Source organism: Alligator mississippiensis, chromosome 1 (genome assembly GCF_030867095.1).
Source record: "Alligator mississippiensis isolate rAllMis1 chromosome 1, rAllMis1, whole genome shotgun sequence".
NCBI lineage: Eukaryota > Metazoa > Chordata > Crocodylia > Alligatoridae > Alligator > Alligator mississippiensis.
Genome location: NC_081824.1, coordinates 291,559,291 through 291,585,246, shown reverse-complemented (window position 1 = coordinate 291,585,246; position 25,956 = coordinate 291,559,291). Strand labels below are relative to the sequence as shown.

The following is a 25,956-nucleotide window of genomic DNA, read 5'->3' as shown; positions in this document are numbered from 1 at the left end:
AAGTGCAAGACCACACATTCCACTCTGCCTTGTAGATTAACCAGCCCGTCAAACAGCAGCTAAGCATCACTGAGTAGATAAGGTCTACAAAGCAGAAAGCCACGCAGTAACGAACTTCACAGACAGAACCTAGAAACGTAAGTCTTTTTGTCTTGTCTTTTGTCTTTCAGAAATGTGCACTGCTGTGACTAGAAGAGCAGCAGTTAACATCTTGCATATTTAGGCAACAAGCAATTTATTTTGTAGCACAACTTATTTCGCTGCTGTTAATTCTCCTTTCCTGATGGGAAGTTGGTAGATCTGTAGTTTTATCATAGCAGTGAAATGGTAAAATCTTTAGGAAGTTTGTCTTTTATGCATATGCAAAGTTATCTAAGATGTATGCGTCTTTCTATAGAAAGAATACAACCAACCAAAAGAAAACACCGTGTAGATAATGACACTAGAGAATGATCTTACTATAGAAATATCTGTAAGCACTTACTTATGCAAGTAGTTCAGTTAAACTCAGCAGAAATAGCTGTAAGTAATTCTAATATATGAGTAAGATTCAGCTCATGGTGTATAATTTTCTCTGAGTAAAACTGCCTTTTTGAAAGAATTAAAGGAGAAGAATCTGGAAAACAGCAGCTATGACCTGTGCTTTATTCCCAGGTTCATATCATACTAGTCATCTATTGAACTCCAAATAGGATAAACACTCCTTTGCCATTTGGCTCTAAAATCCTGTCATCCTGTCATTTTTAACCATCCTCTGGTTAAAAATGTATGCAATAAAGGAAGATATGGTATCAGATATATCAGACAGTTTGACTTAATGGTTCAGCTTCAGTTTGATCGGTGATCATTATTGTTTTTAAAGAACCTTCCTTTTTGCACAACTTTTCTCTTTCAACATCTTTTTTTTTTCCAAATAAGTATTTGAATCAAAGGAAAGGAAATCATGAAGAGCAACTAGGTAATACATTTACTATGTCTCTTTAGTTAACAGAAGTGTCATTATTTTTCAGTTTTTGAAAATGTTTTCTGCTTAACTTTTCCTCAGGATGTAACAGAAGGCATGGAGAAATTAAGAATTAGCTTTCTTGTCTAACGTTCTTGCTTCCTTCTCTAGAGCCTGATCCTGTAAAAGATAGATATATGACTGTTTTTATTTGTGAGAGGAGTATGGTTAGGGTAAAAAAAAAAGAGAGAGAGAATATTTATTGCTATATTAAAATGACCAAACTGTTCAAAAGCTAAATATTTTCTGTTTTGTAGTCAAGATCTCCATGTAACCCAAATAAGCTGAAATAAGTTAGCAGTGTTTTTAATGCCTCAGTTTTTAAGTGCTCAATTTGAACTAATGGTCCTGTTTTTCTGAAGGTCTTGAGCATGCTGTTAAAAACAGAGAACTTGTAAATTGTGTCAAATTGGCCAACCAGAATTTGAAACACTGAAGATCATTAGTCACTTCTGAAAAATTAGATCCTTTTACAAGTAAATAATTAGCATTTGATAGTTGAGAGGCTTTGTTTACAGAATGGAAATATTCAGAGAAGATTTGTTCATTCATGTATACAAACACACATGTGCTCATAAAGGCACAGATTTTTTTTTAGTATTATGCTTTTCTTTAAAATTATTGGAAACCCAGAATGCGAGAGGCATCCATTATATATATATATATATATATTCAGTATACATAACGTCGGTGTTAATACTGCATATTTTTGTATTCTGTCCTAGAAGAATGAAGGAAACCATGTTTGAAGAAAAAGGATTAGGTCATATAAGAAATGAGTCAGGAGGTTTTACCAAAAATGACAAGTAATTATTTATGATTTAAGACTATAATCATCCCATGCTTGTGCTTTAAGATTACCCTTTAATGCGAAGCTATGGCTTGATCATGAAATTCAAACATGCCTTTAGTCAAAAGGATTGCTCATATGAGAGAAGAATATGCAAAAGGAGAAAAGTTAAGGATTAGACCCCTATTATTTTCATTATTTGAAGTCATGATGAAGCCTCGCAATCTTGAAAAGGGAGTATCAAATAATCACCATGGTTGCAAAGCTGTATATTCTGACTGTAATAACAATAGTAATATTTCTATAGTACTGTCTCTCTGAGGGTCTCAAAACACTCTGTGCCTATTAAGGACAAACCTGGTGCTTAAAGCCAGAACCTCTAATTGGGGAAACATCATCTTAACAAGGCTGCTGATGAGATGCCTGTTTCTCTCCTCTGATATATCGAATTTACACCATTAATTTTCATTGTGGTTACACTGGTGTAATGGAAAAATCAGCCTCCCTGTACTTCAGCAGAAACAATGATTCTGAGTTACCACTGCCTTGTACTGTGTAGCCTTTTATACCAATGGGAAGCAGATGTAAAATGTTGCCATCCTGATTAGGTAGTATACTTTGTTCTCAGTAGGTGAATGCCCAGGCAGTGCAGCCATGGTGTCATCCTTTGATAGGATGCAGTGTGCACATCCATCAGCGTACACCCTCCAAACCTGTTCTCATGAAGCCAGCTCTGCCGAGGGTAGTGGGCTCAAGGAAACTTTGAGGAGGAACATGGATTACTGCTGTTCCTGGACTCCATGCAGAGGTGTGTGAGAGAGAAGACCTTCTGTACCTGTTTCCCTTGGGCAGTAGCTCAACTAAGGGGTAGGGGGGCCAAGGCAGGAACCCCAGATGCTGACTTTGGGGTGGGCAGGGTGGGACTACTGCTCCCAGCTGGCCAGCAGCTGATGTTGCCCTGTGCACCACCACAGAGCTGCTTCTGCTCAAGCAGACTTGGGAACATTCTTGAATCTCTTCAGCTGAAGCTTACAACACCCCCACGAGGGAGGTAAGAACGATCATTTCCATGTTTTGGACATAGGAACACAAATCTGGAGGGGGCCTCCCAAGCCATCGTGTCCAGTATCTTCCTTGTTCCCTTTAGGTGCATGTTTTCTATAAATTTGCCTCTCCTATTTTAAATGCTACAGAGCCCTCCTTAATGTTTTCTTTCAGTATTCCCATGGACATCTAATGAGAGCAACTGGCTGGTATGATCCTACATATTGACTGAACTAAACAGGAACAGGGTCAGTGATGGATCCAGTGGCATTCAATAGCTTGCTATTTCAGAAGAATGCTAACTGGGATCCTTCACAGCATAGTCCTGAACAAGGATACTCATCCTCTGGTATATGAGGGCTAGATCCTGCAAATATTTAATCATGTGCAGACTTGAATAGTTTGACTGAAGTCTTTGGGCTTTTTGCTTGAGAAGTATTACACACTTGTATAAATATTTGCAGATTCTGATTATAAAGTTGTAAGGTCATTACTAGTGTTAAGGAATTATCATCTTTTTTTGTTTTAATATCTTCACATTGTGTATGAGCTTGAATCCTCATGCCCAAAGAGAGGTAGTTAGCATGTTAGTCAGGCAGAAGGCAGGGTAGACTTGAACCTTATAGGGTATATCTACATGTTCAATTAATGCAATGCAATAAACTCCAGAGCTATTTGCAACTGCTCTCTGGCACAGCATCTACATGTGCACCCTGGATAGCAGCAGTTTGAGCTAGGGTGGAGCAGCCTGGGCTGGTAGCAGGCTCTGGGTGGCAGCAGCTGTGGGGAGGAGGAGCTGGCTGGGGCGGAGGGTGCAGAACCTGCAGAGCCGTGTGGCTAGGCGGCAGGCAGCCCTTGCACTTTACCACCTTTGTGCCCAACCAGCCCCTCCCACCATCTACATGTGTGTCTCGTTGCACTTAATTACTCCACCATAAGATAGTACTGTACCTGACTGTACTATCTTATGGCGGAGTTAATTAATTTACTGCACCCTAATACCGGCTCGTAAGCTTTTGTAAGCAGAGGGCTTGCTTTATCAGATGCTGTGATCCTCCCCATACCCAGTCACAGTCCTGCAATAACTGCTGAAAGATGGCAGCCCTAACTCTTCCTGTACAAAATTACTATGAATACAAGTTTCAATTTATCAGCAGCACTGGATCACACTGGAGCCTTGAATCAGCAGGCTGCAGCACTGCAGCTTTATTCATTAAGTTACTTCAGCTGAGGCTTTTGTCTTTTTTCCCTACATTTACCTACAGACTAGCTGAATAGACACATACCTTGACTAAACAAAAAGAAAAATCATTCTCAAAATTTCTCCCCAACCCCCTAAGCCAGATCCCAGACCTTGCAGTTCTATAGCACGGAACCCATGCAAGTAAGTCTCATGGTCTGACCACATATCTAATGTGAAAGCTTATTAAGGTTCTTCTCTGCATCTACACTTAAGGCCCCTCTGCACAACTCTGCAGGACAAATATAACTGACACCTGGTTAGTGTGTTGGACTCCAGAAACATCACTAGTACTGCTATTTAAATTCAATGAGGCTATCCATAGCCTTAAAATTTAGCATGTGCATAAAAACGTGCAGGATAGGCTTTCAGAGATGTGATTTTAGAGATACAGCTTACTACTACAAATTATTTCTGAAGACTTTGGGAGGCTGTCATATAAATATTGAGATGAGTAATATATGTTTCTTATGTAAGGAGAGGAGAATGTGATTCCTGTTTCGAAGGCCAAAAAATATCACACTTCAGATTGGACTTCCTGTTAGACACAATTTGCACTTTGGTGCACTCACCTAAACAATGTCCTGTGTATTCTTCTAAGTCACTCTCCTAAGAGGAGATATAACAGATGCAGACTGTATTAAGTACACAAAGCTGAATATAAGCTGGGGGTGATCTTTGTACATTAAGATAAAAAAATAAAGTGCTAAAAATGCACCTGTGGTGCCCCTTCCTTGCTTCCATTTTGTGATTTCTCTGTGAGCACATTAGCAATTACATAATTCTTTTTTCTTGGCAAGATCATATTTATGTAATACAGAGCAGTAACCCTCAGCCTGGATATTGGAGCCCTTTCAGAACTATAGACAGAGTTCTTCTGCCTGTATGTATCTAGCACTTCTCTGCTTGCTGTGACTGAACCCTGGAAGACAGAATGGAGTGAAATCAAGTTTGCCTGGTCTTTTTGCTCCAAGTCTATTAAACAGTCCGGCCTAAGGAAACTGCACCATTATACCTAATACCTGCATGAATGAAAAGCACTTGCTATGGCACAGAGGGGTAGTTCTTTTTAAACACAGAAAATAACCTTTAAACTCATAACCTAACCTAAGCAAACAAAACCAAAGGAAAAGTGCACAGTAAAGGCTGACAATCTATCCTTTCTGTCATAGCTTGTTTACAGCATATCAGTTGTGAAATACCACATGCGGTTTTTGACATCTCTTCACCTGAGCATGAGGTGAGAAAGCCTTAATAGAATTCTAGTGCTAAACATCTCCACTTTGTCCAAACCCCAGCATTTATTTCAATATGTTATTTTTTAGAATTTGCACCGTGTACCTTACCCAAGCTGCACAAAATTATATGGATTTAAACTCCTCTGTGCTTAATACAGCACTTTCACATAGTCACATGTTAACACAAGTGATCAACGAAGGGTTTTAATTAGCTTTTTTCCCTTCTGAATAGAGACCAGAAGAAAGCACCCCATGAAGAAATTAATTGTATAGGCTCAGGGCTTTCATTGAATGGGATTAGCTTCTCTGACACCACAGCTTTTTTCAGACAGGCAGCTATAGACCCTATTACTTTTTGCAGTTTTCATAATACATACCTGATCAGCAGTTAGCAGAAAAATTACTGGGACTGATCAAAGGAAATTAAAGCACCCAAAATAGTGGCAGAAATAAATAACAAATTAGAATTTAGTTTTTCTCCCAGAAGGTGATAAGAAAAGGGACAAAAATCCTCTGATGAGAGAATTTTTCAGACACTATGCTATAAAATGGGTTTAAAATACTGAGAAAGTAGCACATAAGAGAAGATTGGTATAAGCAGTAAAACCAAAATTACTTTTGATGGTTTCTTGGGACCCTGCTATATGTTCCAATTAAAGCTAGATAGAAATTAGCTATAGAGTTGTTACACATTTTCAAGCACTAACTTTATAGCTGGTTGGTTCTTTTCATAGCTGGATAGTCATTTTTATCATGCGATAATTTCTTGGCATGTGTGACCAATTTAAATTTATTGCACAATTAACTAGTTAATTGCATAATATATGTAACTTGTAGCAGGAGCCTTGATGACTAATGTGATTTCCAGCTAACTCCTCTTTCCCTAAAGAACAACAAGAAAGTAATAAAAGGATAAATATGGGTTGTTTAAAATTAGCCAGTTGTGGCTAAATGCACTGGCAGCATATGGAGGCAAAACTCCCTTGAAGTCTCTGAGTTGTTCCTGCATGTGTCAAAGTAATGTGGCATATAGGACTTTTGCACCTAAAAGTGAAATTTAATAGTAGAGGATGGTGTCCTTCTGTAATTCAGTGACCACAGCTCTGGAAATTACAACTGGTACTCCAGGGTTGAGCATTTTTGGAAAGGTGTGATTTCTTCCTCAAATTCTTGTGTGGAAAGAGTGAAACAGAACTATGGAGCAGTAAGTACATATTGGATTGGATACAAATTGAAGTACCACGGGGGGGGGGGGGGGGGGGGGTGTTGGTTGTTTTTTCTTTTTCTTTAAGGCAGAATGTTAAAAAAAAAAAAAAAAGATTTTTTTTTCAGTCATGGCTGATTGTGGGGCATAGGGTAAGTTTTCCTGGGAACATACAGTATCTTCGAAGTGTGACTTCCCAGGAGATAGTCTGGGTGAGAGAGCAAGCAACGGGAACTTGCTGGTGTGACAGGAAATTCCTGCTGTCTCATGCAGACTGTCTCCTGGGATGCCATTCTTCTTGGACACTCTGGGCATTTATAGACGTATTTAGCAAGCCTCACTAAATAAAAGTGTCCGAGCATCCCACGTATTAGCATCCCCATGCTGGAAAATGGCGGTGGTGTGCTTTGAACTAAAACTCATCAAACCAGCTTTAGTTCAAAGTGCCCCGCTGCCATTTTTCAGCACAGGTATGCTGATACACATGATGCTGCAGGCTGCTGAAGCGCATTAATTTCCATGTTGGATTTACAACACATGGGAGTAGCCTCACTGCACATCTATAGGAGCCCTCAGTGTTTCCAGAAGGACATCCTGTATCACACAAGATTAAGCTCCAGGTCGTTGCAAGGGCAGTAGGAAGACTGTTAGTCCCTTACTGTAAGTCAGCGATTTGCAAACTGTGTTCTGCAGAAGCCTGGGTTTCTATGATAGGTCATCAAGGGTTCTGCAGAGAGACTGGGAGTAATGGTGGAGCAGGCTGGGAAGCGGTGCACTGCAATTGTTGGGCCAGGTCACCTGGCTCTATGTCAGCTCACATGACCCTTGGAGCAAGGGGTAGGGGTTACATGATAGCAGAAATTATATGAAAGGGTCCCGTGACTTAAGGAATTTTGAAAACCACTCCTGTTAAGTAGTCATTTATATTGTAGCAAGCTTACTTTTTTCAGGGCTTGGGTAAAGTACTTGGTTTTGTCCTAGCTCTATGGAGAGGGGAGGAAACTGCTCTAGTAGCTGAGCCCTTCCTCAGCACCCTGCCTCACCACCACTGTCATCGGAGGACAGGGCACACCCCCTGGGTGTACCCAGGCTACAATGTGAGTAAATAAAGTGTTTTCCTGTAAATAAAGTGTTGTTTTCACATCATATGTTTCATCAAGATAATTAACAGCAGCTCACTTAGACTAAGTACATATATTCAAAAAGCCAGAGCTTGAATTGATTCAGTCATTACAGGTTAGTTGAACCAATAAGCAAGTGAATTCACTTTTGATTCTGGAAATGCAGCCACATGCCTGCAGTGGCTCAGGCTAGAAGGTGGAGATGCTAGAGCCAGCCCTTCCTTCCTTTTACAGTGGCCAGAAGGCGGGAGGGAAGCTGAGCTGAGGAGGACACATGGCCAGGCCCTGGCAGGCTGCTGAGTATGAATGGGGAGGGATTTAAACCAGCATCCTGGCCAGCAGGAACCCCACCCAGGGTGTGCCTGGAGGAAGAGAAGAGAAGCAGCCTCTGCCAGGGGTGCCCAGTCCCCCCACCCCGCTCACTTGCTTGCTGCTCCAGCAGCAGGAGTGGGGGCATGGCTAGATGTGTATAGCCTGACGGGAAGGGAGGGGTTTAATCCCCTCATTGCAGCGGGGGCAGTGTGGGCATCAGTAGGCTCCACTCATGCACCTGGGGCTGCAGCAGGCAGACGCCAGTAGCCTGAGGGGAAGTGGGGAGTGGCATAGGTACCCACATGGTGCTGGCTCTGTCCCACACTGAAGATCCCCTCAGGCAGAGCCCACACTGCAGTGCCTGGGCCAGATCCCTTGGAGAAGTGGCAAGTGGTGCCTGATGCTGATGCAGGTCCAGGTCTGGCTGCGGGGAGGGGGCAGGGGAGGTGGGATGTGACCTGGCTGCAGGCATAGAGGGGGCATGGGGGGGAACTGGGGTTAATCACGGAGCCCAACTCACCACTGCCTCCTGCTTTGGCAGCCCCCGCTGTCTCCACCTCCAGCCCCATGCGGGGCTGCAGTTTGTAGGCAGACTGCAGCTGGAGCAGGGCTCCCCTCCCTATCCCTGTGGCAGCAGTGGAGTGAGCCATTGCAGCCAGCAGAGATGAGACACCTGTAACCCACCGCCTGCTCGTGGCAGTGCTGAGTGCTCAGGGCGGGTTGCCACGGGCCAGTTGCCCACACCCCTTGGCCATGGGGCTAAGCCGGATTGGGCTGCAGTGGTTCATTGCCTCTCCCTGTTGCTGCCCATTCCCCTGACCCGTGGCAGCCCACCCCGAGTGCCTAGCGCTGCCACAAGCAGGCAGCGGGTGATATGTGCCTCGCCTCTGCCTGCCGCGATGGTTCTCTCCACCAGCACAGATGTGGGGTAGGGGCAGGGGCAGGGAGCCCTGCTCCAGCTGCATTCTGTCTGCAAGCCATGGCCCCCACATGGGGCTAGAGGCTGGAGGCAGTGGGCTCTCTCCCACCCCCTAGGGCTTTCCCAGCCCAGTATGTGCTACTGCAGCAGTGAGTTGGGCTCCATGATTAGCCCTGGCTCCCCTCCCCCTCTGCCTCCTTCAGCCAGGTCACATCCCACCTCCCTTGCCCCTTTCCCATAGCTGGACCCACATTGGCATCAGGCATTGCTTGCCACTCCTCCAAGGAATTCAGCCCAGGCGCTCTGGTGCAGACCCTGCCTGAGGGGATCTTCAGCATGGGATGAAGCCAGTACTGTGTGGGTGCCCATACCCCTCCCCACTTCCCCTCAGGCTACTGGCATCTGGCCACCATGGTTGAGGGGAGCCCATCAGCAGAGCTGTCCCTTGGTGGGGGTGAATCAGAGTGACTGCCCCAGACTCTGTGCTTTGGAGGGCCCCACAGAGCCGGGCAGAGAGGCTGCAGCCCCTCCCACATTTGGCAGTGGCTACCACACTTGAGCTTTTCCCCACCCCCTGCCCTGCATGGTGAGAATTTCTTTAAGTGTGTTCCAGATGGGAGTTCTGGGCACCACCCCTCCCCATGCGTCCAGTGTGCCATGATATTCATTTACCCACGTAAGCATGCCATGGCATGGGAAAGGTTGGGAAACGCTGCCCCAACCCGTGCCCTGCCTTTGCAGAGTTACCATGGGCCCTGGGCGGTGTTAAGGGGGCCCCACACAGGTTGATTTGCCCCGGGCTCCACACCCCCTTAGTGATGGTTCTGCCCATCAGTGCCTGCACTGCCCTCCCCTGCAATAAGGGGATTAAACCCCCCTTCCCCTTAGGCTACATGGATCTGGCCACACCCCTGCCCCTGTGGCTGGAGTGACAAGGGGTGTGCAGGTGCTAGGGATGCCTGGCAAAGGCTGCTGCCTCCCTGCCAGGCAGACCCGGCTGCAATCCAGAGCACCTCCATGCCCTTCTCATCCAGCTGGAGCAGTGATAGTACTTCAGCTAGGGAGGAGAGGGGTGGGGCCATCCCCACTCAGCTGGAACAGACAGCCTAGCCCAGCCCAGTGCAGGGTTGCAAAGCATGATGGGATGCTGGGGGACTCTGATTTAACTTGAACCAGGAAGGGGTCTGGGACAGAAGTTTCATAAACCGTTTTGACCCAAATCAGTTAAGTCTGATACTACAGTCGATCAGGTTTATCTCAAGCTGGTTTCAGCCATTTTCAAACTGGTTTATGTGCACTGAACTTCTGTTCTGTTACAGATTTAAACCAGTTTCTGACCACTTAAACTGGTTTATGTGTAACTTCTGTCCCTAGCCTTAGTGCTTCAGGCAGAAGCTTCAGTGCTGAGGCAATAGTTATGGCTGTGAGAGGGTTAACCCAGGTATCTGCCCCTTCAGCTTGCTGAGCCAGACACAAGCAGCAGGCATCTTGGCAGCTGCATGACATGCAGAGTGTCTCCGGGCATGCTTCTTTTCAGCAGAGAAAATAGCCTCCCTGCTTTGTATGTGCATCCCAATTTGGGGGAAATACCCGGCAAGTTAGTTGGTCCTTTTCTTTTTCATTCTGTCAGCAGGCAATTTAGGCTGAGGGCAAAAACTGGCCAAAGGCCCGATTGTGAATTTTAACCACACTTTTCACTATTTATAATACTGGTCCGTAAAATTTGAAAAGGAATGTTGTTCCTTTTTTTCACTGTGTAATATCCAATACACCATGAGTTCTGTCAGCATTAAATACCATATCCTTTGGCAGGATTGTTGATTATAACTCTGGTGTTAGGCAAACAGGTATGAGTTCCCTTCTCTTGTTCAGCTTTCTTGTTTTACAAATGTGAGTTAGACATGACACTGGTTTCTCAAAGTAAAATACTTGGTAGCCTTGGCAACTGCTGATAGTTCATAATCCACTTGCCTACTTCTTCCAGTAACATTAACAGTCACTTTCAAAATTCCTGAATTTACAAATTTATGTACAGTACTGGGTCTTCTACCTTTTGTGATAGGTTTTTTTTTCCCATTTTAATATATAAGTGATGAAAAGTTAAGATAAGGAAACAGATTCTGTTCACCTTCCATTCTAATAGTTTAGCCATCCAAGTAAATATCCTGTGACATGTGCCTTGTTTTATAATTTGGAAAGTTCATTCACATCTGTGTAGGCAAAGTTATTTGAGTACATGTGATATCTTTTATTAGACCAACTGAGTTCATTCACATCTGTATGGTTGGTTGTTTTTTTTTTTGGGGGGGGGGGGGTTGTTGTTGTTTGTTCCCCCCCCCAGACAAATTTTGTTTTTTTGTTTTGAAGCAAATGAAAACAATCAATACAAATAATCTTTGTATTATAAGTTACAATGGAAAAGAGGCATAAACCTGCATAAGGAAAGAGATGTTACTTACCTTGTAGTACCTGAAGTTCTTTGAGATTGTGTCACCTATGAGCACAGTCCACTGTCAGTGCTTTGTGCCTTGAGCACTGAAGCTTACCTATGTGGGATATATGCCTTCTGCCACTCATGGTTTGTACCCTAGGCACAAATACCCACCACCCTTCAGTTTTTCCCATCTGTGGAATCTCGGGTATTCAGGATTTGGAGGAAGAGGTAAGAGATGGCAGGTTGAGAAAACTGTACATATGTAACCTATTTCAACATAAGTGGAGGGAGAAGATATTATTTGGGGGGACTGAGAGTACATACACCCCCCAACAGGTAAGTCTGTCATGGGGAAGTGGCGTGAGGGGGCAGATGGATGCTCCCATAGTGTAGGAGGGAGTGGGACAGGGACTGGCGTGAATGGGGCCCAGGGACTGGGAAGGGTTGTGGGATGCTTGGAGACTGGGTGGCTTGTCTAGGGGTGCAGGGGGCCTCTTGCCACTGTGTGCACCCTGGAGGAAGCCCAGGGAGCACGTGCCCCTTGGATCTGTGTGTGGGGCAGAGGCGGGCTGCCACTGAGGGCTGGGTTCTGCGCCCTGCTGCCGCTGTCCCGGAGCAGCGCAACACCATGTGCCTGCTGTGCATAGGGCACAGAGTGCAGCCCATAACGGCAGCCCGCCTCCACCTCATGCACTGATCTGAGGGGCATGTGCCCACGATCCACCCCGGCCCCACGGACCCCTTCATGCCAGCCCCTGATCTCAAAGAACTCTTGCCAGTGTAATGTAAGTAATTTCTTCTGTTTCGGAGATCGTGGATGATTCTAAAGGAGTGCCCAGTCCAGCTGGATGTAGGATCTTGGAGTCTCAAGAGAATAGCAACTGTATGCCCTCTCTGCTAAATGTAGCATCTGATCTAGAGGCTTCCAAAATTGTGTAAATCACAGTTTGTGATTTGAGGTCCAGGTGGCCATTTTGTATATGTCTGGAACTAGTATGCTTTTCAGTGACTGCAAACACAACCTGAGCTGTGGTGGAGTGTGCTCTGATACTAATAAGGGGCTCCACTTTGGATGCTTTGTAGCCAGACCACCTGCAGTCAGAGATCCAGTTGGAAATGGATCACCAAATGGAGATAATCCTGCCATTTATCATTTCCACTAGGCTCTACCTTACTGTGACTATGAAAGACCTGAAGAACACCCAATGTCTGGGTTTGCAATGAGGCCAAGTATCTTCTCTTTCTGTTGTTGCTCATACTTGTTCTATCAGATGGGCAGGGCTTGCCAGAATGTAACCCAGAGGATCTATCAGTAGACTCTAGCAGCATTATATGGTTCTTCCTGGAGACTGGGGTATATGTGATAAAGAGAATTGTTTGTTTGTAGAACTAAATCCTTCTTTAGGAAGAAAGCTAGTATATGAGGAAATAATTGAGGTATAGAAAGATTTGGACATTTTGAGCCTAAGTTATGGATGAAAACTAGATGAAAACTAGATTATTATGAAAATAATAAAACTAATAATAATTATTAAAAATAATAAAATAATAAAACTAGATGAAAACTAGTCCAAAGGTAGGGTCAAATGATATTATGCCCAGCTTGCTTCCCATTAAATAACCAAGGCATAAATTAGCCCCAGGAACTGCTGTAACATATGACTGTCTGTCACCGTGTCCATTTACAGCTGCCCAGAGTGGTTGAGCATACTGTATTCCAGTAAGAGGACAGTTTAGGTGCATGGGTAGTGGGAGAAGAAGAAGTAAGGTGGGCTATAATGAGGATCTAAATAAATGGTTGGCTGTGGATATGGAAATTAATGGACTCATACTGAGGAGGAAGAAAGGGCAAGAGATAGCCTCAATTTGTATGTCAAGGGAGAGGGTGGGATTAAGATGCCTCCCTAAACCAAAGGTCAATCATATATAGGAAGGATGGCATGCCATCATATATGATAAAAAAAGGAAAAATGGCTTGGGAGTGAATATAATCCTAGTTTTAGTCTTCTTGTACTTCAGATGAAAAGATACAACATTGAGGGGGAAAAAACGCTGAAATATGGAATTGGATGAAAGGAGATAGGTGGGGTGGACAGAGAGAGCTTTAAGACATATTATCTAGGGATGGTAATGTCTAGGACAGGCTCCAAAGTGAGAAGCCCTAATGTCAGTAGGAGAAATGAGGGGGGTGTCTGCAAGACACTGAAAGAACAGCCAAATAGAGGAGGAAAAGCAGAAAATAACTAGGAATTTTGGGACCCTGGGAGGTGATGCCCAAAAGCAGGGGTGGCCTGCCAATAGCCTGAGTCTTACCTCCTCATAAGTAGCCTTCTGGGGCTGGTGCCCCAGTTACCTGCTCTGACTTATACAACTGTGGAACAGCATCCTGAAGGCCCAGTGAGAATAAATGTTGATAACAACTGACAAAAGCAGAGTCAAAACAACAGGAATGGATAAGTGCAGAATATTTTGTTAAAGATTATTAAATGCTTACTTAGCACTAGCAATTTCACAAGCTGTAGTAGATAGGCATTCCTATCTTCCTGTGGTTCTTGTTATCGGACATCCTCCATACTAAAGTAAAATCGCCGGTTTGGATGCCATTGGCACCTCCTTAAATAGGAATTTAGCATCCCAGTGCAGAGTTTTAGCAAGCAAATCTCTGTTTCTTGATATGTGTATTTGTTTGTGCCTGTCAGCCCGCAACAGTAGTTGTCTCTGGAACTCCCAGATCTTTTCCAGTTTCTATCTGATTATGTTTTCTCATTTACTAGAAATAGTGAGCTCTTTGAATTGCAGTTCTTTGGTTTACCAGTGCAGGTAGTGGTAAATGAACAGGCTCAATGACCGGCAGGTAGTGGTGAATGAACAGGCTCAGAAGAGCCAGACCAGTGGTCTGGGAATGATTCTGTTTGTCAGAAGAGTAGACTCTGCCACTGCATAGGAGGGTTGGGTGACTATTCAAAGAAGGCTAATACTAGTATAAGTAGGAAACATCCTGGTGAAAAGATCTAATTAATTATTATTCCAGGCTCTGGATCATTCTCATAAACCTTTAAGCTAGTTTAATTTCTCACTTGATTCTCACATGCTTAACTCCGTTACCTCTGGGTGACTCTGGTTGCTATAGAGGTTTTGAGTGTTACAGCTCAAAAGCTGTTTCAACTGACAGCTATTCCCTTCCTGTTGTCCTGTCCACTTCTAAATATATTTCCCAAAGTTGCTCTTAAAAGAGCGATTTCATAGGGTAGTGAAGGAAGCAAACTTCATGTTTTATTTCTATATTGATGAAGGTTTCGACAGTAGTCTGTCTTGTAACTGAGAAGCCGGTATCATACTTTGTGGATTACATTTTCAAAATATCATACGGGTATTATACATTCACATACTGGAAACATTATCAGTATAAATGGGTAAAGAATTGACTCCTGCCTCTTCGTCTATTGATACATTTTCCCCCACTCCAAAATATCCACCACAGTCAGTTCATCTTTTTGGATAGATTCTTCCTTTGCTGGATGGTATACAAAGTCCAGTTCTGCAAAAGGCCATGTCTAATGGAGCATAGATTTTCATTTATTTATTTTTTCTAGCAAAGAGACTCACATTGGCAGGAAGGAATCCTATAAAAACTCCCCCTACTTTTGGACTACGCAAGCACTGTATATCCTACCCAAAACTGATCAAACAATGAACTGCAACTGATGACTGAAATAATGTTATGAGACCAATGTTAAAATGTGGTATTTTATTATCCACTGCAGGCCAGTTTACAGGACTAAATATTGTATATGTGGTTGGATAAGTTTTACAATCTAAAACTTCAGTTACTTGAAGGAAATTCCATACCAGGCCCCTTCTGAGGAATACACCCAGCTTCCTAAGATAATGTAGTTATGTTTGGCTCCAGAATGAATATGGGAGTTGGGACATTTCTGTTTTCTGACCTGTCATGGGAGGATAGTGTTCAGCCAAGCAGAGATTTGAAATTTAAAAAGCAGTGGTTCCTTGAGTGCTATAGCCTTTCAGTGTAAATTGAAAAGCTGGAAAAAGTGCTTGGATTCTCACAATATCCCACTTTTACAGGGTGGCTGAGCTTGTCAAGAATATAAAATGACTTTATAGAAGCAAAGTGTTACATTCTTTGTCATGAGTGTGGGAGATTTTTTTTTTAAATACCCACATATTGCTGGTATTTTAATGAGGGACCCCACCAAAATCCCATCATTAGCCTTTTCCCAAATGTGCTTGTGCTGGAAAGAAATTATTGGAAGGTCTGACTGGGCAGTGTACACTGCTACCTAACAGTGTCTTCTCACTGTAGCCAAGGAAGGAAACAGCAACACTGGGCAAACAAATGTAGCTTAAATAAATTGTATTGATAATGTTTATACTTTTTCTCTGAAAACATACTAAGCACACTGATGGTTCTGCTGAGTGTTCAACTAGTTATGGTTAGAAACAGTGGTGTGTAAGCCATGGCTTAGATTCCTCCCATGGTAAATCTGATGGAAGCACCTGGCATCTAGTGCAACCTGCTGATTTCCATGGGCTCCCATAGGATGCTCCTTAGAAATGTTTTGATGGGTTCCAAGGCGAAAATCTCCATTAAGACAATTGAGCAAGATCTAAAATGAGAGAGAGGGTATGCATGTAGGGGAAAGGGTTAATTTTATAGCTGAGATTCTCTAGACACTCTGCTGTTTAACCTGGAACATAGTAAAGAATACAGCCCCACATGGGTGACTGGTGCCTTCTGAGTTGGGGGGGGGGGCACTTGTCCCCCCCAGTGGACAGTCAGCAACCGGGGGGGTCTCCCCATGGCCAATCCTGCTGACTGGAAGTGGGGGGAACCCTGTGGCCAATCCCGCTGACCTGCAACTGGCAACAGCACACCGCTGGCACTTATAGGTGCGCCACTGGCACTTCCAGGTGAGCACGATTGGCCGCAAGGGGAACGCTTCTCCTGGCGCCCCCTCATTCCCCAGCTGGCACTCTCAGGGTGGGCACCAGTGCTCTTGCCTGCCACCCCTGCCCGGGAATGCTGGCTGTCAAGGGGTGCACCAGAGCTGTCAGGGGGTGCACGTGGTATAATTTTAAAAAGGACTTTTGAGTATCCCTCAGTGTCCTCTCAAGGACACCACTGCTTAAAAATGCTCTAGACAGAGGTTCCCAGACTGTGGTATGCGTACCCCTGGGGGTACACAAGACATCTCTGGGGGTACGCGGGAGAAATTGTGTAATAGCGGATTTAATTTTCATTATAATAATAATTGGCATTGAAGGGGTTAAAATATAAAACATATGCTGGTAGGGGTATGCAGGCAGCTGGTAAACCTGGAAGGGGGTACACAATAAGAAAAAATTTGGGAACCTCTACTCTAAAAGGAAACCAAAATAAGAGTCTGAGCAAGTAATTGCCGTAGTGTTCTACAATTCCAAATGACAGAGAAGAGTGATTTTTACATTTAGCTGTTGAGCACTCCATGCTCTCAACACATCACTCGAGCTAACTGAAAAATATTACAGGGGAGAATATTGCTGAAAAAGAGGTTCTTCACTGAAAATTGAAAATTTAGTTGAGAATTTTGTGACAGGTGGTGAATGTTTTTCTAATTTAAATTTCTATCAAAAGAGGGCTACCTGAACTTTTTTACTAGCTTGATTTGGCAAGAAAAATGTTTGTTATACATAGCAGAACAAAAAGGTTTACTCTCCACACCTGCTCTTCAAAAAACTGTCATGTTCTATAACCCTGGGCAAGCTTGTTCCAGCTATTGGGCATTTAAGTGGACCTGGCATCTCCATGTCATTCTGTTCTGCCTTGTTCAAGTCCTGAAAATCCTTCAATTCATCTATTTTTGTAATATACAGCCATCTTACCTTTTAAGATTGAGTCGCAAAAAAGGTGAGAAACAGGAGGATCCACCTTGTGCATTAACTGTTTTTCATGGACATAAGTCCATTTATGTACTGTACAGTTGGACTAGTACCTGGCTTCAGGCCTGTCTCTTTACCACAAACCATTCTGAGAGGTTCTTTCTTCTCACTTCATTTTAAAACTCTCTACTTCCCTCTTGGCAATACCCATTTCTTTTCTACTGACTCCCAGTTACTTATGAAACACCTTCACTTCCTCATAAACCCTCAGAGGAAACCTTCTGAGATGAGACCCTTTTCTCCAACACTTCCTCCATCTTAATAATTAAAAGTACAGCAAAGAGTAGGAAAATTTAGGTTGTGTGCTCATGTTGTCACTGTTTTTCATTCATTTCCTACTTTCTTGCCGAAACAGTTGCAAACAGATTAAAAAGAATTTTTCTAAACCCCTTGAGGGTGCAGACAGCAAAGTAATTTGAGTAGTAATCATGTAATGCAAATTTATTTGAAGATGAATTGCTCAAGTAATAATGCAATGCAGGTAATCTTAATGTTTTGTCTTTGGCCTAGAAGGGTTATTTCACTGTTTTCATACCACTTCCCCAAAACACACCAAAACTTAGCATATAGTATTTACTGATACCGGTGTTTCTGTTTTTGCAGGAAATAAAGGGGTTTGCAAGTATTTTTGGAGATCATGCTTCTTACTACAAGTACTAAATAAAGTATTTTTAGAGATAATGCTTTTTACTAAGTACTAAAACTTAGCAGCATCAAATAAAGAAAATGTGAAATGGAATCTTTCTGTGCTGGTAGCGTGAGACCAGTAAAGCTCAAGTGATTGAACAGAATTACAGGAGGAATAGGCAGTTAGATCTAAGGGAAATATTCAAAAGATTTTATTTTGGATTTTTCTTTTTGTCATGAGCTTTAGCTCTCACAATTCATTTGCAAAAAACCCTAAACTCCTGTTAACTTAGGTAGAAGTTTGATCTGCAGGAAGAATGCTGAGCCTCAAATTCATATACTGCCTTAATTGAAATACCATATAGATCAAATGCATATAGCTAAACATGTCTGACAATTCTGCTTGCAAAATATTATCTTTAAAACATAAATCCAAATTGTTCTTGGCAATGTGTAAAACAGTATTAATCCATTTATGACACAATAGTGATAATGTACATGTTCTGATTTATTTTATCAAAGCCTGAAGCCAAGTTTTAAAAGAGAAAACCCTGGGAAAATAAACAACATGCAAAGGTCGAGTAAGAGCATTCTCACTGTAATGCATGACTGAGTACTGAGAGATTTGAGACCAAATGCACCCCTGGTGTAAGTGTATTGACATCAGGAAAGCTACAGCCTGGGTGAATCTGACCTTTGAAGTTGAGCATTAACTAAAGGTTTATTTGATATTTTTGGTATGTAGTAAAAGAGATAACCCTAGGGAAGATGGATTAAATATTTGGTTTCAACAAGAGAGTGTCTCTATCTTGAATTTTAAAAAAATGTTCTTCTAACTTGCTAAATACAAGAGGTGCAAATGGAATTAAATCGCCTTGCAGCAAGCTCATTAACATTTGCTTACAGGACACTCTTCTTCCTCTTATGGATGTGGAAGCTTGCCACCCACTAGACTTTCTGAATACAAATTTCTAAGTGCCCAAACTTCAAAGAAAAAAGTAGACTGAAACATATATCTTTGTAATTTTAAACTAGGAATATAACTGAGAGAACATAGGATCATAAGAAAGTAGGGTTGGAAGGAACCTTATCTTGTCCTTGCTCAAGTCAAGATCATACCTGATATGAGTTTATCAAGAAGTAATGATATGTATAGTTTTAACTTTCAATATATATTACAATGTAAAAACGCTTCCACTTGGGTTGTCAACTAGGATTGAACCCAGGAAACTTAGGTCAAAACATGCATCTCTGCTATGTGAAATAAACATCTAAGGCCATCACCTGGGACATGGGTGGATCTAGAATTTTGAGAAGGGGGATGCAGGTGGCAGAGTACATCCTCACATATAAAAGAATACACATTTTTCTCCAATTAAAGATAAACTAGAAGCTTTACTAATATGTTAGGGGCCTAAGGCTGTATTATTCCATTTAAGATTGAAGTGAAAAACAAATGTAACTTCACTGGAATGAGTTAAGAACAATCTGCAGGGCTGTGAAATAGGAGCTTTGGGCTCCTATACATGTGTGTGGAGCCTGCTCCGACACGCTTGGAGCATGAAAATTGACACACTCAGGCAGCCGTGCGCGTCATGTATATCAGCATCACCGTGCATCTCTGCACTGCAAAAATGGCGGCGCTTTCAAATAAAACATGTTTGACGAGCTTTAGTTCAAAGTGCCCCACCACCATTTTTTCAGCACGGGGACGCACGGCAACACTGATACATGTGATACACGGGCACTTCTAATTAGCACAGCTTGCTAATTAAAACACCTGGCGCCTTTTCCCACAACACACGTAAAAATGCCCTTCATTACCAGGAGCAGAACTGCAGAATAAAGGATAGCTTGATTAGTATAATATGAAGACTGTTAAAAAGAAGAGAGGGCAATTAATATCTGTGGAATGAATAGTTTAAAAGGGAGCAAGTGATAATGAGCCATGAGGTCAATTGACTCCCTCAGCATCACCTGACTTGAAATGCTGCTGCTGCGGCCAAGAATTGGTTTTAAACTTTGGGTGGACCACAAATCTAAGGGGTGCAAGTGCACTAGTGCAACCCCCAGATCCACCCCAATCTGGGAGTCCTCTATACCTATGGATCAGTTACATATACAAGTGGCCAGTTTGTTTAATTAATAATGACTGGTACAAGGGTGCCTTAGCCTAATACTTGCATATTCAAAAAGTAGTTATTAATAGTAGCAAGCTTTTTTATATTAAAAGACTCCATTGTTTAATGAAGCAGGATTGGATTGGTACCTGGTAAACATTAGTATGTATGTTTTCTGCTGGTTCCCATTTTATTGTACTGGATTTCTTGTTAATGTACTGGGTATATGTTCTGGATATGGGAGAACTTTTAAACCAGTGGTCCTCAGCTTTTTAGACTCAAAGTAACCTTTGGTAGAGTCAAGGCACCCTATGGAAAATGACAATTTTCTGCAGTCAAGAAATGAGTGAAAACAGAAAAATACTAGAGTAATACTTCTGTTGCAAAGAACTCGGAAAGACCACCACAGGTTGCGATAGTTTTGACACGTGCTTTTGTATTTGAAATCTCTAGTTTTATCTTCTGATTCACATGTAGGTGTTGATACTCCTAGTAATTGCATAGCAACCTTAAAAGGATCTCACTGCACCCGAGTGTGAGAATCACTGCTTTAAAGGTTTTGAGGGCTAAATTCTGCTCAGGTATACACACTGTGGATTATTGTTGGATGGACATACCGGGACAAAATTTGATCCTAATTTCTTCCACTGTGGAAGTTTTCAAAGTAAGCAGGATCGAATAAAACACATTTTTCTGTGTGCCACACTGTAAGACACTACCCATGCACCAAGTAATTCAGCTGTAATATCTAGAGCTCTGAATATATTGGCTCAGAAAGAGGAAGTGGTATAGCACCATTAGGATAATGCTTCACCTGGCCAGTGGTTCTCAAACTTTTTTTTATGGACCACTTGAAAATTGCTGAGGGTCTTGGTGGACCACTTAAACTCCGTCGTCAGAAAAAATATATCGAGCGCAGGGCCAAGTACAGATATTCTTGATTGTTCTGCAACCTTTCTGCGGACCACCTGAATGCAGCTCATGGACCAGTGGTGGTCCACAGACCACAGTTTGAGAACCTCTGACCTAGGCTAATCTACCCTTCTTCTCAGTAGTTCTAATGCGTAATAATAATGTACCCAGGCAGACTGCTGTGGTAATGCAGATATCCAGCTTCCAATACTTAAGACAAGTCTGAATGAGCCATAGCACATATGAGCTATACCACACATGCTTTTATAGTCTATAGACTCAATTGTTGCAGCCCTTACTTAACTATGCAGGAGAGGGAAAGGTAGTAAGATCTTCCTCTTATTTCCTGCTTAGCCCTGTTCAGATTGCACCCCTAGCGAGAGTGGAGAACAGGGCCTACTCTGTTACCCCTGGTTGTGCACAAGTAAGCAAGAAGAGGATGGAGAGGAGCAAATAGTGTCTTTGTCCTCACGCTTCTCCAGAAGAGTAGCTACCTGAATGCACAGGGGGGTATAAGCTGTTCAACAGAATGCATGAAGCAATCTTTCCTCCCAGGCAAAAAGGGGAGAGGAATTGCAGGTGAGCAGAGAGAGGGCCTGGTCCTGAATCAGGGCATGTATGTCTTCCCTACATCAGGGCAAGTTGTAACATTGCAGTCTTCTAAGTAATAGTAAGACAGGTCAACAAGTAGGTAAGTCAATGGATGAGCAGGATAAAAGTGATATTTAATGGGTAAGTGAGCTGTAGTAAAGCTATTGCTTTTCTCACTAGGTAATGGCAAGTGATAAAACTCGCTAAGTAGAAGAGAAGATGCTTCACACCATGATACTTTTATTAAAAGTGCCAGTATCCTTCCATGAACATCATCTCCTTTTGATTGGTTTCCTTGGCATCTGTATTATTAATAGTTTTGCAAGAAGTCAGAAGAACCACACTTTAATTTTCACGAAGGAAAGCACAATTCGCAACTGCAGCTGTTCTACTGATATCCGTGATTGCGATTACAGCCTGGCAAACTTGATGTGCAACTGCAAAACCGTTTTGCCTTATACAATAGACAGAGCCAGCTACAACAGGGACCTGACAGTTTGGTTCACAGATACCTCCATGCTGGGAATGCTGTTGAACTTTACCGTGGTGCATGACCTGAAGCTTTCCCTCTGCGGCACCACTCCATTGCCAACAGAATACTTGGCCATTTGGGGATTGCAAAAGTTGCGAATAAACAGTGAGGTCAAGGTCCAATTTCCTGAGCAAACTTTAACAATCTACAATAACAGTGACCATGAAATGAGAGATGAATTGCAGGTGTTACACAAAGACAGGCATATGTTTTTGTATATTTCTGTCTTGGATACATCTCTTTTCAACGGGTACTCTTTATTGAAGTCCTACAGTGTGGAAAATGTCTCCAGCATTACAAAGCATTTTCCATGTTTGTCATACTCGGATATGTTCTCAGGCACAAATAACAAAAGTTATGTTGTAACATTCATTTACTGAGACAAGGTTAGCAGCTTAAACAATAGACCCAGAGGGCCAGTTAATCTGACAATAGGACAACATATGGGATTTCTGTATGTTTGCTCCGTTTGGCCCAGAAGAGAACCTATATGTTGGGTCCATTCTATCCGTGATCCTACTGATGATGTTCTCAAAGATGCAGTTCAAAGTGACTTGAATACAGAGAACTAATTCTGCAAATTGTTTTTTAGAGAACAAAGAAAATGTGAAACAATCAATGTTAGATATGATAGAATAGTAAGATTTTTTCAAAATGTCTTAAATGTGAAAGATTGAAACATTGAGTCATTTTGTTATGAACTGTGCCTTACTTGGGCATCTGATATGTACCTCTGGATACAGAACTACCTGACGCATTCAATATGCTTTTAGATATTTTGCTAGATATTCTGCAGTAAATATGTGGAAAATGTACAAGTTGCATGGATGGTTATTATTTAAGTAATGTGGAGAGCTGTCGTGACTTTGGCCTAGCAAGAAGAGCATTAGGCTGGGACTCAGGAGACCAAAATTCTGTTCCTAGTTCTGCCACTGGCCTGTTCAATGACCACTTCCTATCCTGTGCCTCAGTCTCTCCATCGGTAAAATATGGATAATTATGCTGATTTCCTTGTGAAGCACTCTGAAATTTACTGATGAATGGCCTAATATAAGCAGTGTGTATTTTTAAGTATATGTATTGAACTTTTTAAAATAAAGTAGTTTCATTGTGTGCTTCTTTCAACTGTTGTTTTTCATAGCCCACTCTAACTATTTCTTGCCTTGGAAAACAAGTAAGACAAGCATGTAATACACAGTCTTCATCTGGAGACATGACTGTGTAAGAAGGCAACAGAGGATTAATTAAGTTGATTGACAAAAAGGTATTGCTGTTAATGACAAAAGGGTATTGCTGTTAATTAAATAATGTTAGCTGGACATACGCAAAGCGCCCACCGCACCTGGGCATATACCTGGGCAGTGGGCTTCAATCTAGCATTCTGTATAGGATATCCAGAGATGCACTGCTAGTGACATGGTGGTCTTGCATATTGCTGTGCAATCTGTACCTGTATTGTTACTGATAGATTGATGACAGGAATATATCTACAGTGAAATAAAGTATGTAGCATAGTGGGTCTTTACAGTCTTGTGCTGACAAAAACCTTCTAATAAATGTTGTCACCTAGGCCTGTGATGAAATGTGTGTACTGTGAGTAATGTAAAGGGACCGAGAAGTTATTCATTCATTTTCCCATTTAAACAAATCTTTTCTGAAGGAAGACGCACCCATCTTGGGCAACCCAGTTTTTATGATGTTTTCTGGAAATAGCTAATAATTTGATCCTGGTAATTATATGGGATATAACGCACACAAATGTTCACTCAGAAGTGTAGTGATCTCTTTCAGTGCCTGTGGCACTGGGATAGGGAGGGGATTATTCTGACCACTGGAAGGCAGGGAGAAGTAGAGGCTTACCTGATAGGGCTCTCTTGGGGAAGGCAGCTGAGAGCAGCATGGGCTGGAGATGCTGCCACTGAGAAGCAAGCAGCAGCTCAGCTTCCCTGGGGGCCCTTCCAGGTGCCATTCTCTTCCCTGTGTTCCCTTCTTGCCCCCTCCCCCGCTAGGGTGGCCATCACAGAGGACAGTCCGGTTGTCCTCTGTCCTCCATTGATACGAAACCGGATGCCTTTACATCCCCTATTTTTCTCTTGAAGAGGAAAACAGAGGACATGAAGGCATTGGGTTTTGTATCAACAAAGGACAGAGCAGCAGAAAACTAGAATGTCCTCTATGATGGCCTTATCCCGCCCCCAGCCCCAACACACACACCACTGCAGGGCTGTGTGTCCCATGGTGGCCCAGGGAGGCTTTGCCATTTCATCCCCTACTCCCCACATACACTTCTGGGTATGGCGTCTGCACCTATCTGGATCCTGCGCCCAAGCAGCACAGAGCTGCACTTGACATGGCAAAGACTCCTGGGGGAAGGAGCTATACTGGTGCCTCCTCTAAATCAGTGCTGGGCCTAGTGCTTAAAAGTTATGTTGCTGTGTTTACCTCCGATAATTTTAAAAGGTCAGGGATAAAGAAAAACATTCCCAGAAAGATGTGATATTGTAGCTGTGATAATTCAGGAAATATGCAAGAGGGAAGGATTATTGTGGATAGTATCTTTTATTGGACCAGCTGCAACATTGGGGTAGACATAGGCAAGTTTTCAAAAGTATTTGAGTGCACTGAAGTTTATCCCAACCCTTCAGTTGGTTCTATATCACCCACAACAATCCCTTCTTTCCCTGGAAGAGATTTTTTAAAATATACAAAAACTGGGTGCAACGTGATATATTGTAAGTGCGGAGATAAATCATACTTTAAAGTATTTGTTACTGGTTAGAGGTTTTTACCAGGAGTAATTTAGCAGTTTCCTAAAGGGGTGAACTCACCCTTACTTCTAAGTTCACTCTTTCTGACTTTGCTAAGCTTTTAGCTCATACTCATCCCCATGTTTCTGGAGTATTACTGGCAACAAATTTTTAACAAGGAACTCATGTTCTAGCAATGAAAATATTAGTTAGGCACTACACATGTAACACTATTTATAAATGGCAAATACCTGGTGTCATATGTATTCACATACCACTCGCCTTTTCCCCTAAAGTCAGAGATTTAAAATTGGGGTATGTGTCTCTTAAATGAGGAAGCTGGTTCTGAACAGTTTGGTGAAAAGGGAAAATCTTTTGCTCTTGATTCTGCCTTCCCAAAACAAGGCATATGCCTTAGTTGGGGGTGCGTGGTATCTGAGTAAATATGGAAATTACCAGCAGCATCTTCCCTATTTTTCTTTTAACTTTGCTTTAGGGTTGTTTCTCATGATGGTCTTCAGGGACTAATCTATTTTATGTCAGAGATGTAACAATGCAGTTTCTCTTTATGAAAATCAAAGTACAAACCCCATGGATCTCCTGCTCCTTTTTCCCTCCATCTGATCATTAGCAATGGAACTTGCTCAGTTTTTAACTCAGTTATGGGCAAATTCCTGATACAATTAGTAAGCATAAAACTCAAATGACACCTCAGTAAGGACTTTCAGGTTTGATGTAGTGATATACAAACAGAGTTGTTAACCTGCATTTTTCAGTTGCATTTACACGCAGAACATTTCATTTGTTTAGATTTAATCAACAGTATAAAGACCCCAACAAAGAATAGACTTCCTAGTACTTTTTGTTGTAACATACGACAGTATTAAAAAACATTCAACAAGAAGCATTCTACAAGCCCTTAAACGTGTGCCGAACTTTACTCCCGTGAATAGTCTGATTGACTTTCAGCACTATTCATGATAGTAGAGTTAAGAACATGTAAGTATTTTAAGGATTGGGGCTGAGCTCAGGAAAACTTGCCCAGATTGTGAATCAGCTACAAAAAAGGCCACGTTTCTTCTACTTGCCAGCATCTCTGTGAACATATCCTCATCCTTCTGCTTAAATCCCATCAAATATATAAAGGCTTTTTAGACAGTTGTGCATCCTTTTATGATGTTA

The 25,956-nt window shown here is 42.4% G+C and overlaps 1 protein-coding gene across 2 annotated transcripts; it reads left to right on the top strand.

The window, feature by feature from the left end:
- On the top strand, positions 1–23,140 carry C1H21orf62 (chromosome 1 C21orf62 homolog). 2 transcript variants are annotated; one of them, XM_019476581.2, is made up of 3 exons: positions 1–137; positions 2,422–2,601; positions 21,676–23,140. In XM_019476581.2, exon 3 carries the CDS (start codon positions 21,715–21,717, stop codon positions 22,405–22,407), a length of 693 nt encoding a protein of 230 aa, XP_019332126.1. In that variant the 5' UTR covers positions 1–137; positions 2,422–2,601; positions 21,676–21,714; the 3' UTR covers positions 22,408–23,140. The 2 variants fall into 2 exon arrangements, with proteins under 2 accessions (XP_019332126.1, XP_006268319.1); XM_006268257.4 differs by lacking the exon at positions 2,422–2,601.
- The last annotated feature ends 2,816 nt before the right edge of the window (positions 23,141–25,956 follow it).